This window comes from Bos indicus x Bos taurus, chromosome 11 (assembly GCF_003369695.1).
Source record: "Bos indicus x Bos taurus breed Angus x Brahman F1 hybrid chromosome 11, Bos_hybrid_MaternalHap_v2.0, whole genome shotgun sequence".
In the NCBI taxonomy this organism is placed as follows: Eukaryota; Metazoa; Chordata; class Mammalia; order Artiodactyla; family Bovidae; genus Bos; species Bos indicus x Bos taurus.
The window spans coordinates 85,994,824-86,012,181 of record NC_040086.1 but is presented as its reverse complement, the minus strand read 5'-3'; the positions used below and the strand labels follow the sequence as shown (position 1 = coordinate 86,012,181).

Below are 17,358 nucleotides of genomic sequence, written 5' to 3'. Positions count from 1 at the left end.
GAGTTAGAACTGTCTCCAGATATATGCCCAGGTGTGGGATTGCAGGATCATATGGTAACTATAATTTTTTTATTTTATTTTATTTTTTGCCTGTACTGGGGTCTTCACTGCTGTGTGCAGCTTTCTCTAATCACAGCAAGTGGGGCTACTCTAGTTGCAGTGCACAAGCTTCTCACTGTGGTGGCTTCTCCTGTTGTAGAATATGGGCTCTAGAGCGTACGGACTTCAGGAGTTTTGGTTCACAGTCTTTATTTATGTACTTGGCTGCAACAGGTCTTAGCTGCAGCATGTAGGGTCTTTAGTTCTGGCATGAAAACTCTTAAAGAATTTAGTTCCCTGACCAGGGATCGAACCAGGGCCCACCACATTGGAAGCAGGGAGTCCTCGTCACTGGACCACCAGGGAAGTCTATTGTAGACTTTATAACGATGGCCATGCTGACTGGTGTGAGATGATACCTCATTGTAGTTTTGATTTGCATTTTTCTAATAATTAGTGATATTGGGCATCTTTTCATGCTCACATGCGTTTCATGTGCCTGTTGGCGATCAAAACAATTTTTTAATCAGGTAAAATGTACATAGAGTGAAATGTGCACATCTTGAATTAACTGGTTGATGAATTTTGTTGGGTACGTCAGTTTAACCAACACCCCAGTCAAGTTATATACTGTTTGCAGTTTGTTTTTTTAATTAAGATATGATTCATACATCTTTGGAGAAGGCAATGGCAACCCACTCCAGTACTCTTGCTTGGAAAATCCCATGGACGGAGGAGCCTGGTGGGCTGCAGTCCATGGGGTCCCGAAGAGTCGGACACAACTGAGTGACTTCACTTTCACTTTTCACTTTCACTCATTGGAGAAGGAAATGGCAACCCACTCCAGTGTTCTTGCCTGGAGAATCCCAGGGATGGGGGAGCCTGGTGGCTGCCGTCTATGGGGTCACACAGAGTTGGACACAACTGAAGTGACTTAGCAGCAGCAGCAGCATATATCTTCCCTTATGGGTTAGAATAAGTTTTTGCCCAGTATTTTAGAGGAAGGAGCCAGAGTTTAGCTTTAGTTTAGTTTAGCCAGACTGCCACTAAAGAGCACGGCTTTAGAGTCATGTAGATTTAGGATCAATTTCTGCTCTGACACTTATAGTTCATATAAGGTGACTTTTAGCTCTCTAAGTATTAATTTTTTCATCTTTAAAATGGGGATGTTACCTAGCTCAAAACAGTGTCTCAAGAATTGAGTCCCTGAAACACCTAAGAGCCCTTATAAATAAGTTTTTTTAATGAAGAAACCAGTAGAAAAACCAACACAAGATATGAACACTCTATTAACAGAAGAAAACAGTCATTTGTAGAGTCAATAAACCTATCAAAAGCTGTCCAGCCACACCGATGATCAAACAGATGCAAGTCAGAGCAACAGTGACAGAATTTTTCAGCTGTCAGATTGGCAGGGATTAAAAAGGTACATAATCTGTCATGTTGGCAAGGGTTTAAGAGGTAGGCACTTGACAGTACATTCTACATATGTTGAGTTGCTAAGTCATATCTGACTCTTTGCAACCCCATGGACTGCAGCATGTCAGGCTTCCCTGTTCATCACTACCTCCTGGAATTTGCCCAAACTCATGTCCATTGTGTAGATGAGGCCACCCAACCATCTCATTCTCTGTCGTCCCCTTCTCCTCCTGCCCTCCATCTTTCCCAGCATCAGGGTCTTTTCCAGTGAGTCGACTCCATATCAGGTGGCCAAAGGATTGGAGCTTTAGCTTCCACATCAGTCCTTCCAGTGAATCTTCAGGACTGACTTCCTTTAGGATTGACTGGTTTGATCTCTTTGCTGTCCAAGGGACTCTCAAGAGTCTTCTCCAGCACCACAGTGCAAAAGTATCAATATGCTGGTGCTCAGCCTTCCTTATGGTCCACTCTCACATCCATACAAGACTACTAGAAAAACCATAGCTTTGTCTATATAGACCTTTGTGAGCAGAGAGATGTCTCTGCTTATGTGCCTGTACAAATGGGCAAAGTGTGTGTTTTGTTGCAAAATCCATCAAAGCATAAGCAACCCTCAATAGAGCAAATTAGTTATGACTCACGTTTGCAATGAAATACTATGCAGTTAATGAAAGGAATGAGGAAGCTCTAACATGACATGTTAAATTTTTACAATAAACTGTATAATGAAAAAAAAAATTTAAAACAGCATCTAGACTCTCATATTCCTTTCCATGAGAAAAGTGTTCTGATTTAGCAATACTCAGTTCACTGATGCCTGTGGTTAATGATCACAGCTAAGTCAGGGACATTTTTGTTAGGTGCAACAAGCAATTCTTCCAGCAGTTAAGCTTCGTCGGACCATGCTATTTTGAGATGTTCCGTGGTGGTGTACACGCCTGGGGGCAGGTGTGCCACCATACTTGTTATGGTTAAAAACTTCATAGAGGCTAGAATTGGAAACAGCAAATAGTCATTAACAGAGTGGCAAGTGGGTTCTCCTTTTAGGTCTACTGAGAAGGAGGCCCGTGTGTTATTTAGGTGCTCGAAGGCAATGGCACCCCACTCCTGGAAAATCCCATGGACGAAGGAGCCTGGGAGGCTGCAGCCCATGGGTTGCTACAAGTCCGACACGACTGAGCGACTTCACTTTCACGCATTGGAGAAGGAAATGGCAACCCACTCCAGTGTTCTTGCCTGGAGAATCCCAGGGATGGGGGAGCCTGGTGGGCTGCCGTCTATGGGGCTGCACAGAGTCGGACACGACTGAAGCGACTTAGCAGCTTAGCAGACATTCATTATTCATTCAACAAACATTTCCTGAACAGCTGCTATGCACCAAAATATTGCCCTTGGGGCTGGAGTTAGAACCCTCATGTAAGGACAATACTCAAAATATGACTGAGGATATGATAATAAAAGACAGCAACCTGCATTGTCACTATAATGATGATAAAGAGGAACCCTTGACAGCATCAGAAAGAAGTTCTCTGAGAGCAGGGGCTGTATTGTTCACAGCATCTGCATTCACAGCACTCTAGTCCGTGCTTGGCACATAGCTGGTTAATATCTGGAATTTGCTAAATGAATGAGTGAATGAACAAATGAATTGATAGAATCAGGGTTCTAACAAATAACAGAAGAGGGACTTCCCTGGTGGTACAGTGGATAAGAATCCACCTGCTTATACAAGGAACACAGGTTCGATCCCTGGTCTGGGAAGAGTCCAGGTGCCGCAGAGCAACTAAGCCTGTGCACCAGGGCGTCTGAACCTGTGTGCCTAGAGCCCGGGCTCCACAATAAGAGAAGCGACCACAATGAGAACCCTGCACCCTGCCACGAGGAGTAGGCCCCTCTCGCCACAACTGGAGAAAGCCTGCACACAGCCACCAAGACCCACTGCAACCAAAAATAAATACATTGTAAATAAATAACAGAAAACACACTCCAATTAGGATAATTTGAGGAAAGACTCTTCATGAAAGGGCATGTGAGTGCGTGAGGACTGTTGGAGAAGCACAGGGGATGGTACAGAAACCCAGGTAGACGGATGTTGTCACACCTGTAGGCTGTAGGAGGCGAGAGGAATTGGGTCACCGGAACTGGGAGGGAACCGGATTCACAGCCTCCTCAGCTCCTATTGAATCGCCTGGGGAGCCAGAGGGCAGGGAGCCTGAATGTCTCCATCAGGCTGCACACCTGAAGGTATTTATCACACACTCCCAGGGGCCTGGTTCTTTACACGCACTGTTCCAAACTCTGTGAGAGGAGGGGTGTCACGGCCATGTTGCCGAGGAAACAGGATGAGATTAGCTCGGTCCCTTGCCCCAGCTATGATTAGGAAGAGGCAGAACAACTATCCTAAGAAATGCCAACATCTGTGGAGATTTTAAACCCAGGTGGCCCAGAGCTGTGGGGCCCACAGACAGACTGGATAGTTGGGAGGCAAATTATTAATACTACTCTGGGCCTCAGTCTCCCCATCTGGAAAAGGGAATGATACCTATCTTCGAGAATTATTGAGATGATTCAATAACAGTGATATAGAAATTGGCACGTGGTCAACAAAAGGAAAATGTTGACGTGCAAAGAGTATGAAACATGGTTTTGGGTGGGAGAGTATGGTTGTTCATTTCTGGTTAATTACTTTATACTTGTATTCATCAGTTTTTTGGCCCCAAACAGATAATGGTTAGATACCAAAGCAAGTTGCTTTCCCCACTACTCTGTTCTTTTTTTCCCTCCCTCCTCTGTCTCTTCCTTTAACCTGGGGCCTTTCGGGGTCCTCTGCCTCAGTTTTGTGTGTTGGACCCTAGGCCCCTGGGCCATCCTCTGAGTGGCCACATGGCCAGTGCCTGCCACAGCTGGGGAGTCGTCCTCCACTTGGAATTCAGGGACCTCTTCCTCCTCCCTGCCTGCAGCCGCTCCCTCCTGGGAGCCAGGAGAACCAGGAGAGGGCCCGAGGCAAAGATGTGGATCCTCAATGCGACTGGCCTACTTCCTCCTGCAATTCTAACTGATGGGCTTCCAGAAGCGGACACTCTTTGCTATTTAGTCTATTAACATTTATAACAATTCCTCAAAATGGATATCATCCCATTTTACAAAGAAGGGAACTATGGATCACAGAGATTAAATAAATTTGGCCACAAATCATACATGTGGCAGAGCCACAGCAAATGGGAATGCCTCTGCATCTCCTGTCTTATCCTTTCTTAACCTTTCTGGAGCCTCCAGTATGTTTTCTGAAGACTTAAAGAGCTTTAATTTTCTAATTATAAAAGCAATTTGTTGTTGTTGTTTAGTCGCTGAGTCGTGTTTGACTCTTTTCTGACCCTATGGATTACAGCCCACCATGCTCCTCTGTCCACGGATTTTTGCACGCAAGAGTACTGGAGTGGGTTGCCATTTTCTTCTCAAGGGAATCTTCCTGACCCAAGGATAGAACCTACCTCTCCTGCATTGGCCGGCAGGTTCTTTACTACTGAGCCACCAGGGAAGCCCTATAAAAGCAATACTGGATTATAATAGAAAATATGTAAAGTACGAGGGACATTTTCACATAGCTGCAGCCGTACGGTCTGTATAAGTTTGCGGCTTTTTTTCATGTAACATTATAGTACATGCCTCGTTCCACAGTCCTAGAAATTCTTTGTAAACCTTATTTTCAGTTCAGTTCAGTTCAGTCGCTCAGTCGTGTCTGACTGTTTGCAACCCCATGGATCACAGCACGCCAGGCCTCCCTGTCCATCACCAACTCCCGGAGTTCACCCAGACTCACGTCCATCGAGTCAGTGATGCCATCCAGCCATCTCATTCTCTGTCGCCCCCTTCTCCTCCTGCCCCCAATCCCTCCCAGCATCAGAGTCTTTTCCAATGAGTCAACTCTTCGCATGAGGTGCCCAAAGTGCTGGAGTTTCAGCTTTAGCATCATTCCTTCCAAAGAAATCCCAGGGCTGATCTCCTTCAGAATGGACTGGTTGATCGCCTTGCAGTCCAAGGGACTCTCAAGAGTCTTCTCCAACACCACAGTTCTAAAGTGGCTGCTAATAATCCCTCAGCTGGGTACACTAGCATTTACTTAAACAATCGTCTATTGTCAGACCATCCGGTGGTTTCCAGTTCCTTGCTGTCAGCAACATGGCTGCAAAGAGCATCTTTTTATTCAGAAAGCTTTTTCTGTTTGTCCTGTTTCCTTAAGATGGTTTCTCAGAAGTGGAAATACTGGTTCAATTACCAGTTTGCGTTTTATGTTTCTTTGTACATATTGCCAAATTGTTCCCCAAAGGGTGGCCCCGGCAGAGTGGAGAGCATTTTGAGGGTAGTTTTCTGCTCTTAACTGGCTTTGTATTCCTTCCCAAAAGTCTCATAAGGAGAATGGCCCAGAGCGTGGTGGAAGTGATGGAAGACTCCAAGGGAAAGGTCCAGGAGAACCTTCTGGCCAACGGAGGTAGGTCCCTGAAGCACGCTTATGATGGTCCTTTCCCAGCTTATTCTAGTCCATTCGTGGTCCCAGCTGTGGCCACACAGGAGGGCTGAAATGACACGGCACCGCGGAGGCTCCAAACTGACATGCCAGGCAGAGGCTGTCCACGCCGCTTAGAGCACAGTGGCACCGCTGTTTGGAAGACTCCAGTCTCCCTTATATTCCTTCTGTCTCATTTCTAAAGCACCTGGCTTTTCTTACCTGTGGCTGAGCTCCTCAGTGAAATTTGAGATAAAAATGGATTCAATGGGGTTTAGGGGTTAGTTGGCCCATGCACCTTCTCTGTCAGCCTCCCTTCTATCCCCACACCCTAATTGATTTAATCCTATCCCCAAAGGAGGCTGGAATACCTCCAACTGGATTCTTTAGCTGTGCCCAGTAATTAGATGAGGGTTAGACCAAAAACACTTTGTGTAGCGGGTTTGCATTTGGAATTTCTGTCTCCTACGTTGATAGGACAAGCCTGTAGATTCCAAGCATGTTTTGGTCTATGTATTAGGGCACAATTTGAGTGCCTTTAAAATGTGCAAGACAAACACTCTGAGGCTTTGGGAACCTTAGAATTAGATGTTTCAATATCTGTAGAGATAATTAAACTCATGGCTCTATGCATCAGTATACTGAAAATGAAAGCATATATTCTATATTTAATATGTCATTTAGTACATATTATTAATATTATACATGAATATACATATATAATATTATACATTACAATAACATAATATTATGCATAATTACACACATATAATATTTAAAATATATCAATATTATAAATTTATTACGTATATATTCATGTTTTTTCCCCCCGGAACCTTTTTTTTTTTGATTGCCACATGCCATGCAGGATCTTAGTTCCCCAACCAGGAATTGAACCCGTGCCCCCTGCGGTGGAAAGGCAGAGTCCGATCCACTGCACCATTAGGGAGCTCCCATCTGGGAACCTTGGAAACCATTAGTTATATTTGCTTGATTAAATTGATAAAGAGAAATGTTCGTATTCCTAAATCAGAACTTAGTTTTGTATATTACTGCAGTCTAATGACTCCATCCTCTAACGTTGCAGGTTTGAAAGAAAAAATGAAGTGTTTAAAGAGTAGGTTGTGTGTCGTTTGCTGTGTGTGTTCAGTGTGATGCCTGCGTGCCCCTGGGAAGGTGGAATCTCAGTCTGGTTGTAGGGATACAGTGACCAGGTGACGACGGATTTCTCAAGTAACAACCTCATGGCTTGGTCACAGTGTCCATATAACACAGACAGCAACTGTTTCTTCCCTTCCCCCTCTTCCTCGCGTCTCCCCTGCCTCCCCCAGCAGCACTGCATGCTTCCTGGAGTTCAGTATTGACTTTGGCATCTTTTTGTTTGTGGTTTGCTTCTTGCCTTGATGGCCATCCCCAGCATCCTCCTGCCTGTGAGGGCTGGCTGTTGGGTGGACCCTGACATCCTTAAACGCCAGGCTTAGCTTTGTGTGGCCTCAATGGGGGTCTCTCATACACTCTTCGAGCCTCTCCTGGGAGAGCCTCTGTGCTCTAACAGGCCATTTCTGGTTTTCCCGTTAGAAGGTGTTGTTTGCATTGGTTTTTCTCCAACCTGCTCAGACTGGTGGAATTAAAACCAGCAAATCCCATTAGGTAGGACATATACAAATCTTGGCAGACCAGAAGTCGCCAAAATGCCTTCCCAAATGCAATCTGTTAATTACACTGAGATTCCTCGCCTGTGTGCTAATCCAAAAAATTGTTTTGTTGAGTTGATGAACTGATTTATTTCCCAGCAGGTAACTCATAGGGCCCTAGACGGAAATGCTGACTTAGGACTACTTTTCTATCTGAGAAACCTGGTCTTTAGGATTCGAGAACTGACTCATTTGAAAAGACCCTGATGCTGGGAAAGATTGAAGGCGGGAGGAGAAGGGGACGACAGAGGATGAGATGCTTGGATGGCATCACCGACTCAACGGACATGAGTTTGAGTAAACTCTGGGAGTTGGTGATGAACAGGGAGGCCTTGTGTGCTGCAGTCCATGGGGTCACAAAGAGTAGGACATGACTAAACGACTGAACTGAACTGAGGATTCGAGAATGTGAGCTCACTTGACAATAATGATCAAAATGCTTGCATTCTATTCAAAATTCACGTCAATTAAAATTAGGTGTCATTATTACATCGTATCCATCCTCAGTCTCCTCTCAGGAGGAGAGAATCCAGCCTTATTTGTTTCCATCTATTTCGTTATCTCTAGGCCTCCTGGGAGTCAGGTCCCCATGATTTTCCAAAGCTGGTCTGGTACCCAGCCCTGTGCAAACAAAAGTCAAGGACCCTCGGGTAGCGTTCATGGCCCGCTCTTGAACATTGATCACGCACAGCAGCATAGGAAAGTCTCTGAAAAGTACTGCAGTCAAGACACCTTTGAGACAGTTTGGCTCAGGCTCTCCTGATAGTCTGCCTGCAATGCAGGAGACCCAGGGTGGAGCCCTGGGTCAGAAAGATCGCCTGGAAAAGGGAATGTGAACCCACTTGCCTGGAGAATCCCACGGATAGAGGAGCCTGGTGGGCTACAGTCCATGGGGTGGCAAAGAATCAGACACGACTGAGTGACTAACACTTTCAACTTTCTTGATATTATTCGGATGGACGAGGAACTATTTTTCTTCTAGAGAGCACCCAGAGAGCTAGTGATAGAATTAACTGCAGGAGCTCAGGGTTTCTCCAGCAGGTGAGATTTTAATCTGATCTCTCTGAGGTTACCCCCCAGGTCTTCTGGGCTATGTTTCCTGGAGGGCCAGGAGCCCCGGCCTTGGAGCGGTCAGCCTTGGCCCTTTGCGACCTTGGCAAGTCACCTTCCTGGGTCTTAGTTTTCTTGCCTCTATGGACTTAATCCCTTTACGGTTCTCGGCCTGGGCACCTTTTGTTTCCATCTGTTCTTTGCTTCTTGCTGCGCTTGAAGCGGGAAGGACACAGGCGTGTGTGATTGCAGCAGAGCTGAGCAAACATGCCCTGGTCTGGCCGGGGCCCTGGAAGGCTCAGGGTTGGAACCACCTGACAGTCCGTCTGGCTGTCTGGCCTCTGTCAGTGTGGTCACCGGTCCTTTGTTCCTCTGCTGCCGGGAAGGCTTTGTTTAGGTTCTTGGATGACATCACTTGCTCAAGGGCAGCCATCTGTGTGTTTTGAGTGTTTTGATTCAAAGTGAGCCCGCCTGGGTCATGGTCTGACCTCACAGGCCTTCGATCCAAGCACGCACTGCTTCCTGGAGCCCAGGCTTCTGGGATTTCAGCCAGGGGACAGGAGGGGAGGGGAGCCTGTCGTTACAAGCAGGCAGAGAGGAGGCTGTGGTTTGGGAGCACCCAGAGGATCCAGGGCTGCCACTTTCTAAGGCTGAGAACCGTCCTCGGACCACACTCTCACCAAAGGCAATGTGCGAGGGGTAAGGTCCTCGTCTACGTGATCTGGGCAAGGCGCAGTGTCTGGAACTGGTGCTCCCAACTGGGGAGAGGCGACGTCGGAGGAGGAAGTCACAGTCACAACCCAGAGGTCTCTGGAGCCTTCTGCAGGGAGCTCGTCACCGTCTCCTTATCTTCCCTCCTCCATCAGATACTCACACTTGGCCATTGAGCACCAGGCGCTGTGCTGGGTTCTAGGCATCCAGAGATGATCGCCCTCCAGGAGCTCGCAGTCCGGGGATCAGACCCGCAGCGCCTCATGTGCTGTCATGGAAACCAAGGGCTTGGGAGCCTTCACAAGGAGAGGGGCTAAGTTGTAGAGGAATTATAGGCGTTCTAGTGGACAGGAGGATGCATTCATTCTCTTTGGGCTGAATGCTGGAAAGCCCGGAGTTAGTAAAAAATGCATGGAGACAAGAGCTTGTCTAAAAGGTACCTCTTCTAAGCAACCTGGCTAGTGTTAGGACAGTAATCAGGGTTATTAGGAAGTTCTCGTATGAAGCACTTGCCGCTTGCTGGACACTGTCACAGAGCTCTGGGGACACAGAGATAGTCAACTGCCCTCAAGGAGCCTGAAAGAGCAGGGGAATCAACCATGGTTGTGTAGCGTCATTAGTGAGAAGGAGTTGGCCAGCGTCCACAGGCTCTGGCTGGCAAGGGAAGGGAGCGTTGGGCAGGCTTTCAGGACTTGGTCTCCATCCTGATGTTTAGGACAAGGGCAGCCATGAGAGGGAGAGTGAGGGGCTGGGGGTGGCTTGGCTTGGGTGGTGTGGTGTGCCCACGGGGTCTGGAGGGGGCAGTGGTGGGGATCGCCAGAGCACACATCTGCCTGGCATCAGCCTAGGGGGATGTTCCCTGGTCTGTTGTGGCGGGGAGGTGTTGCTGGCTCCCACCAGGCAGCGAGCGACCAGCATGGGAGCTGTGTGACGGTCATGCCTGTCCAGTGCCTGGCCCACAGTAGGGTTCAGTAGCAGCATCAAGGGTGACCACTGACACAGGACAAGTCCTTTGTGACCTTCGGTTCTGCCACTGACCATGCCCCTGCCATCCTCCAGACCTTAATTCAGCTCCTCACAGGCCTGGATCCTCCCTGCAAAGTCACCTCCCTGCCCTAGTGTGGCAGTCCCCCAATCCATATTAATATCAAATTAGTACCAAAATCCTGTATGAGTCAACTCAGGCTACCATATCAAAATACCCAGACTGGAGCTTACACCGCGGACATTTATCTCTGGAGGCTGGAAATTCAGGGTCAGGGGGATGGCAGGGTTGGCTCCTGGTGAGAACCTGCCTCCTCCGCTGTGTGCTCACACGTCCCTTCCTTGGTGGGAGCACACACACACAGGACGGGGCGGGGGTGGGGGCGGCTCTCTGGTGCCTCCTTCTAAGGGCACTTAGTTCGCTGGGTCAGGACCTTGCCTTTGGTGCCTGCGGGGTACCCTCGGCAATCGCAACACCATTAGAATCTGAAAGTGAAAGTCGCTCAGTTGTGTCCTGCGACCCCATGGACTATACAGTCCCTGGAATTCTCCAGGCCACAGTACTGCAGTGGGTAGCCTTTCCCTTCTCCAGAGGATCTTCCCAACCCAGGAATCGAACTCAGGTCTCCTGCATTGCAGGCGGATTCTTTACCAGCTGAGCCACAAGGGGAGCCCTTGGAATCTGAAGGACCTCTCTAAGTCCCGAGACCAGATGTATCAGTGTGTGGTTCTCAGGAAGGCACCAACCCATGACAGCTTCCCTGTGTCCCCCCACCCCCCACTGCCTCCGCCACTGCCTCACCTGCCCAAGGGTGGGGCAGAGAAGGAGCACCCCCCACGCCCAGGTCCACGTTCCTCGTCTCCTTTTCTGGTGGGGGTTACATGACTTACTCTGTGCCAAAGTTTCCTTGTCTCTAAGCTGGAGATGATGATAAGACCCAACAGGGTTGAAAAGTAAATTAACTGAAATATCGGGTTGGCCAAAAAGTTCGTTCAAGCATTTTGGTATCCTCTTATGGAAAAACTCAAATGAGCTTTCTGGCCAATCCAATATTTCATGCATCCAGGCCAGGGTGAAGCACCAACCAGGGTCAGCTGGCTGTGAAGGTCGTCACCAGCATCGTCATCCTTATGTTGAGTGAGTTAGTGAAGTCGCTCAGTCGTGTCCGACTGACTCTTTGTGACTCCCAAGGACTGGTAGCCTAACAGGCTCCTCTGTCCATGGGATTTTCAAAGCAAGAGTACTGGAATGGGTTGCCATTTCCTTCTCCAGGGGATCTTCCTGACCCAGGGATTGAATCCGGGTCTCCCACATTGTAGGCAGACGTTTTTACCATCTTAGCCACCAGGGAAGCCATCCTTATGTTAAAGCCCATCTAACAGCTCTGCTCTCAGACCTCTTCCCTCCCCCAAGCCCCACTTCATTTCCATCTGCTCCGTGGCGACTCGTCAACCCCAGCTGTCCGACTCAGACTCATCTTGAGCTGAGCCCGTCTCCTCTCGCCTCTGCTCTGGCCCAGGCTGCCACCTCCTGGCTGCCTGCCTGAGTGAATGTCCCCTTCTTTCATGCCCCCATGCAACCTGGAAACCCAAGTGTCCCCCCAGGCTCCATTTTGCCCTGGGGTCACTATCCCTGCATCCTGTTAAGCTGACCTCCTGCCTCCACCCGCAGGGCTTGGGCCCCCAAGCTTTTCCTTCTCTATTGCAAACCTGAGATGACTGCTCAGGACACAGGTGTGCTCGCCTGGCTATGTAGCCCCTGGAGGCTTGTGTCTGGACCTGCTTTGCTGAGCTTTCAGCTCTGCTGTTGGAGTCGGAGGGATGCGTGTCCAACTCCCGGCATACATGAGGGGCTCAGTAAACGGGCCCGGAGTCTTGATTGCCACAGGAGAAGGTGTAGACGAGACTTGACCCCACTCCGTCCACAGCCCCAGCCTGTCCATACCCCTGGCCCATCAGCTTGACCCAGGGATTCCCCGTGCCCAGAAAGTGATGTTGGCCAGTCCACCTGGTCAACACCCAGCCCCCTCCTTCACTGGCCACATGGCAAACTCTTGGCCCCCTCAGGACCCATGTGAATACAGGGTCTCCTCAAAGCCTTCCGAGCCCCCTAGCCCCCAGGGCAGGAGGCAGGTGCTGGCTCCCCTCCTCCTGCAGTCCTGCCCTCCTCGCATCATGCATCTCACTGGGGTATCAGGTTAGACCAGAGTCCCCAGGAGACTGAGGGTGAGCAGGCTATGACCTGCCAACCCTGGCATGGTAGCGAGCTGCCTTCGGTCATGGTGCCTGAATGTCGAGGGATGGTGGCCAGTCCCTTTCCATCTGTGTGAGGGTAGGCTGGGAAAGGCTTGCGTCCACTTAACCTGGGGTGAGAATCCAGGCCCTTCTTGCTGGCTTCGAGGAATTCGGGGGCCCTCTTAGCATGCCATACACGGAAGGGGTGACTGACTGGGGTGTAACCTGCAGTTGGCCCCCAGGTAGCACCTTAGAGGAGTGCGGGCCCTCCCCTAAGGAGAGTGGGCCCTCGAGAGACTTCCCCTGGTGCTCCCACTGCTCAGGTAGGGAGACTGAGGTGCAAACAGGATGGTTACTAACATGTTTCTGTGCCCCACCGCCCCCAGCACTGACCTCCAAGCCTCTTCCTCTGCCCTCAGCTCATTAGAGACAATCGCAAACACCCTGGGGATGCGAGGTTTAGTTTGCTTTTGAAGGAAGTGAGGGAAAAAAGGAAACGTTGAAAAGACACGGATTTGTTCTTCTCACTATAGACTTTATACAAAGGAGATACCCTGACAAAAGCACATCTGTGCCAAGTGGCGAAAACCACATACGCGAACACTAGTATTTTGCTAATGTTGAAAATGCCTTCATTAAAGCAGACGTGCATGGCGCTGGCCTGTCTAATGCTGGGCGTGGGAGGCAGGAAGATTGCTTGTCTGCTGGGCAGCTGGCACCTGTGACAGGCTGTGTGGTTTGCAGAGGGTGGCTTGGGGCTCTCTGGCATGACTTTGGGGTACTTCTAGCCAATAACTCATGGCAGGGCATGTCCGAACCTACTGGAAAGGGCGGGGAATTCTCCCAGTGTCTGAGTTTCTCCTAACTCAGGGTCCACCTCCTGCAAAGGCAGGGCCTCTCACGCAGAGCTCTGGGGCAGCTGTCTGGGTTTGAGTCTGGGCACAGGAGCTCACCCTTACAGCATCCCGGGTGATGGGCTTTTCTGAGGGGCTTGGGAGCTGCCTGCGGGCCTGGCTGGTGTCTGGCCCGGCTTCTGCTGTCCCAGAGAGGGGGGAGCCCCGAGTCTGTCCTTCAGTTTCTCTAATTCATTGGTTTAAGTGGGGACGTTGGCCCGGGCATGGCGCCTGGGTCTCAGGAGAGAAGGGAGGCCCACTGTCTGCTGAGATGCGTCTGTCTCTTGCAGTTGACCTAACGTCCTTTGTGACCCACTTCGAATGGGACGTGGCCAAGTATCCCGCCAAGCAGCCGCTGGTGAGCGTCGTGGACATTCTGGCAAAGGTACGAGGAGGGTCTTCTCTCCAGGGGGGTCGCACATCTGTGACCCTGACCATCTGGGGACACTGGGGTGAATCTACATGGCCTTTGGACCCTGATGAAGCAAGGAGGCACTTTCCAGGATGCCAGAGGCAGAAGGCGGGGTGGGGTTCAGGGCACCCTGGAAACAGGTTGATGACCACCTGCCCCCCTATACCTCTTCCAAAGTTACTTGCTCAGTTATGTTTGACTCTTTGTGACCCCATGGACTGTTGCCCGCCAGGCTCCTCGGTCCATGGGATTCTCTAGGCAAGAATACTGGAGTGGGTTGCCATTCCCTTCTCCAGGGGATCTTCCCAACCCAGGGATCGAACCTGGGTCTCCTGCATTGCAGACAGATTCTTTCCCATCTCAACACAGGGAAACCGTATGTACCTCTTCCAAAGTGAAAAGTGAAAGTCGCTCAGTTTGTCTGACTCTTTGCGACCCCATGGACTATACAGTCCATGGAATTCTCCAGGCCAGAATACCTCTTCCAAACCTACCACTCGACAGGATGGCTTCATCTTACAGGACACTCCCCTCCAGGGGCACTCTGAGCCCCTTGGTGTTCTGAGCCCAGACCCTGGAGTCCGTTCACTGCGCCCCCCTTTGAAAGATGCTGATGGAGAAGTCAGCCCCTCCCTGACACCCCTACCCCCAGGGTGGTTGTTGACGTAACAAAAACTATCAGCTTCAGTGCAGCGTTGGGCTTAGGAGCCCTAACTCCTGCAAGGCATTGCCCAGCGTGCCACCCCTGATGACACTGGGGAGCCGGGAAGCCCTGGCCCCACAATTCAGCCTTCTTGGTGAGCCGTGGTCTCCAACTTCTGCTCCATGAATGAAAGTATCAAAGTGGTATCAGCTTCCTCACCCTGTGTCTGCCCCAGGATCACTGGAGTGATGCCCTTGGCACTGGCTCGGGCCTGTTCCCCAGTGGGAAATGAAAATCAGTTAACTAGAGATATCCTGGTCAGAGAAACTCCCTTCTAAAATGACCAGTGTCTTTTGGGTGTCCAAGCAGGTCTCCCCACTGGGAGGTGCCCCATGCTGACACGGGCAGGGCTGGGCCCCCGACCCTCCTGCCAGCTGAAAGCTGAGCCCACCTGCCTCCATTAATGAAAAGGAGCAGGGATGGGGACCCAGCCCATGACTGCGGCCATCTCTGTGGGCTGGGCCACACTGAAGTTGTTAAAGGGCCTCTAGATCTCACCAGCCTACAGTAAATAGCAAAGTTTCTTTCTTCGCCATATGCGTGTCCACAGTGGTTAGTGGGAGCCTGCTTCTTGTCCACTCACTCAGGGCACTGGCCCCTGGTACCTCCACCACCTGAAGCATCCCTATGCAGGGAGGTACATGGTGTCTCAAGGCTCTGCCTGGCACACATGCCTTCAGTGGTGGGGAGTGCATGCCAGCCAGAGGCCAGAAGGAGCAAGGCTGGGAGTATTTGGTCCTGGACACATTCTTGAAGCACCGCCAAGTGCCAGCCACTCTGTCCAGAATTGCAGAGTTGACCCAGGTGCAGACCCACCCTCAAGGGGCTCAGTCTGCTGGAGAAAGGACTCGTCTTCCTGGGTAATCTGCTCCGTGGCATTGAGCTCAGAGAGGTTCAGCTGACACCAGGTCATACAGCCAGAGCAGGTAGGCACCTGAGGCCAGGTACCCGGGGAACCGGGTCTTGGCCTCGGTGGTCTCATTTCCCTGCCCATTGAGGAGGGGAACTCGGATGTGCTCCTGAAACTTCGAGAACAAGGGACATCTCCCTGTGGTCAGACTGGTGACCTCTCTCCAAACTGGAAAGAGCCTTCTTCTCTGTGCAGAGCATGAAGGGGCTACTTGGGACACAGCCGAGCCTGGAAACCTGGGCACTGGTCAGGGCTCAGCCACAGCGGGTACTTAGAGGGGCCAGGACGAGGGTCAGACAGAATTGACCTCCAACAGAGCCTGAGGGACACAAGCCTCTTATCCTTCTCCATCAGAGGGCAGAAAGAATGAAAACCGCAATCACAGAAAACTAACCAAACTGATCACGTAGATCATAGCCATGTCTAACTCAATGAAACTATGAGCCATGCCATGTAGAGCCACCCAAGATGGATGGGTCATGGTGGAGAATTCTGACAAAACGTGGTCTACTGGAGAAGGGAATGGCAAACCACTTCAGTATTCTTGCCTGGAGAACCCCATGAATAGTATGAAAAGGCAAAGGTTGGTAGGTGCCCAATATGCTACTGGAGATCAGTGGAGAAGTAACTCCAGAAGGCAAGAATTCTTGCCTTCTGTGACTGGTGATATAAGTAAGGTCTAGTTCTATAAAGAACAATATTGCATAGGAATCTGGAATGTTAGGTCCATGGATCAAGGTATTTGGAAGTGGTCAAACGGGAGTGGCAAAAGTGATGGCAAGAGTGAGCATTGGCATTTTAGGAATCAGTGAACTGAAATGGACTGGAATGGGTGAATATAACTCAGATGGCCATTGTATCTACTACTGTGGGCAAGAATCCCTTAGAAGAAACGGAGTAGCCCTCATAGTCCACAAGAGTCCAAAATCAGTACTTGGGTGCAATCTCAAAAACAACAGAATGATCTCTATTCATTTCCAAGGCAAACCATTCAATATCACAGTAATCCAAGTCTATGCCCCAACCACCAATGCCGAAGAAGCTGAAGTTGAATGGTTCTATGAAGGCATACAAGACCTTCTAGAACTAACACAGAAAAAAAAGATGTCCTTTTCATCATAGGGGACTGGAATACAAAAGTAGGAAGTCAAGAGGTACCTGGAGTAACAGGCAAATTTGGCCTTGGAGTACAGAATGAAGCAGGCAAAGGCTAATAGAGTTCTGCCAAGAGAATGCACTGGTCATAGCAAACACCCTCTTCCAACAACACGAGATGACTATGCATGGACATCACCAGATGGTCAACACTGAAATCAGACTGATTATATTCTTTGTGGCTGAAGATGGAGAGGCGCTATACAGTCAGCAAAAACAAGACCGGGAGCTGACTGTGGTTCAGATCATGAACTCCTTATTGAAATCCATACTGAAATTGAAGAAAGTAGAGAAAACCACTAGACCATTCAGGTATGACCTAAATAAAAATCTTAGAATTATATAGTGGAAGTGACAAATAGATTCAAGGGATTAGATCTGATAGATAGAGTGGCTGAAGAACTATGGATGGAGGTTCATGACACTGTACAGGAGGTGGTGATTAAAATCATCTCCAAGAAAAAGAAATGCAAAAAGGCAAAATGGTTATCTGAGGAGGCCTTACAAATAGCTTAGAAAAGAAGAGAAGCTAAAGGCAAAGGAGAAAGGGAAAGATATATCCATCTGAATTCAGAGGTCCAAAGAATAGCAAGGAGAGATAAGAAAGCCTTCCTCAGTGATCAGTGCAAAGAGATAGAGGAAAACAATA

General features: G+C 49.5%; 1 protein-coding gene across 7 annotated transcripts in view; it reads left to right on the top strand.

The window, feature by feature from the left end:
- ATP6V1C2 (ATPase H+ transporting V1 subunit C2) overlaps positions 1-17,358 on the top strand; it is a 60,882-nt gene that overhangs the window by 26,663 nt on the left and 16,861 nt on the right. For 5 of the 7 annotated variants that reach the window (XM_027556080.1, XM_027556079.1, XM_027556078.1 and 2 more), the window contains exons 4-6: positions 5,862-5,947; positions 7,050-7,079; positions 13,820-13,914. In XM_027556080.1, coding sequence (XP_027411881.1) covers positions 5,862-5,947; positions 7,050-7,079; positions 13,820-13,914 — 211 coding nt within the window. The remainder of the gene's footprint in view (positions 1-5,861; positions 5,948-7,049; positions 7,080-13,819; positions 13,915-17,358) is intronic. The other 2 variants (XM_027556081.1, XM_027556083.1) reach the window with 1 other exon arrangement.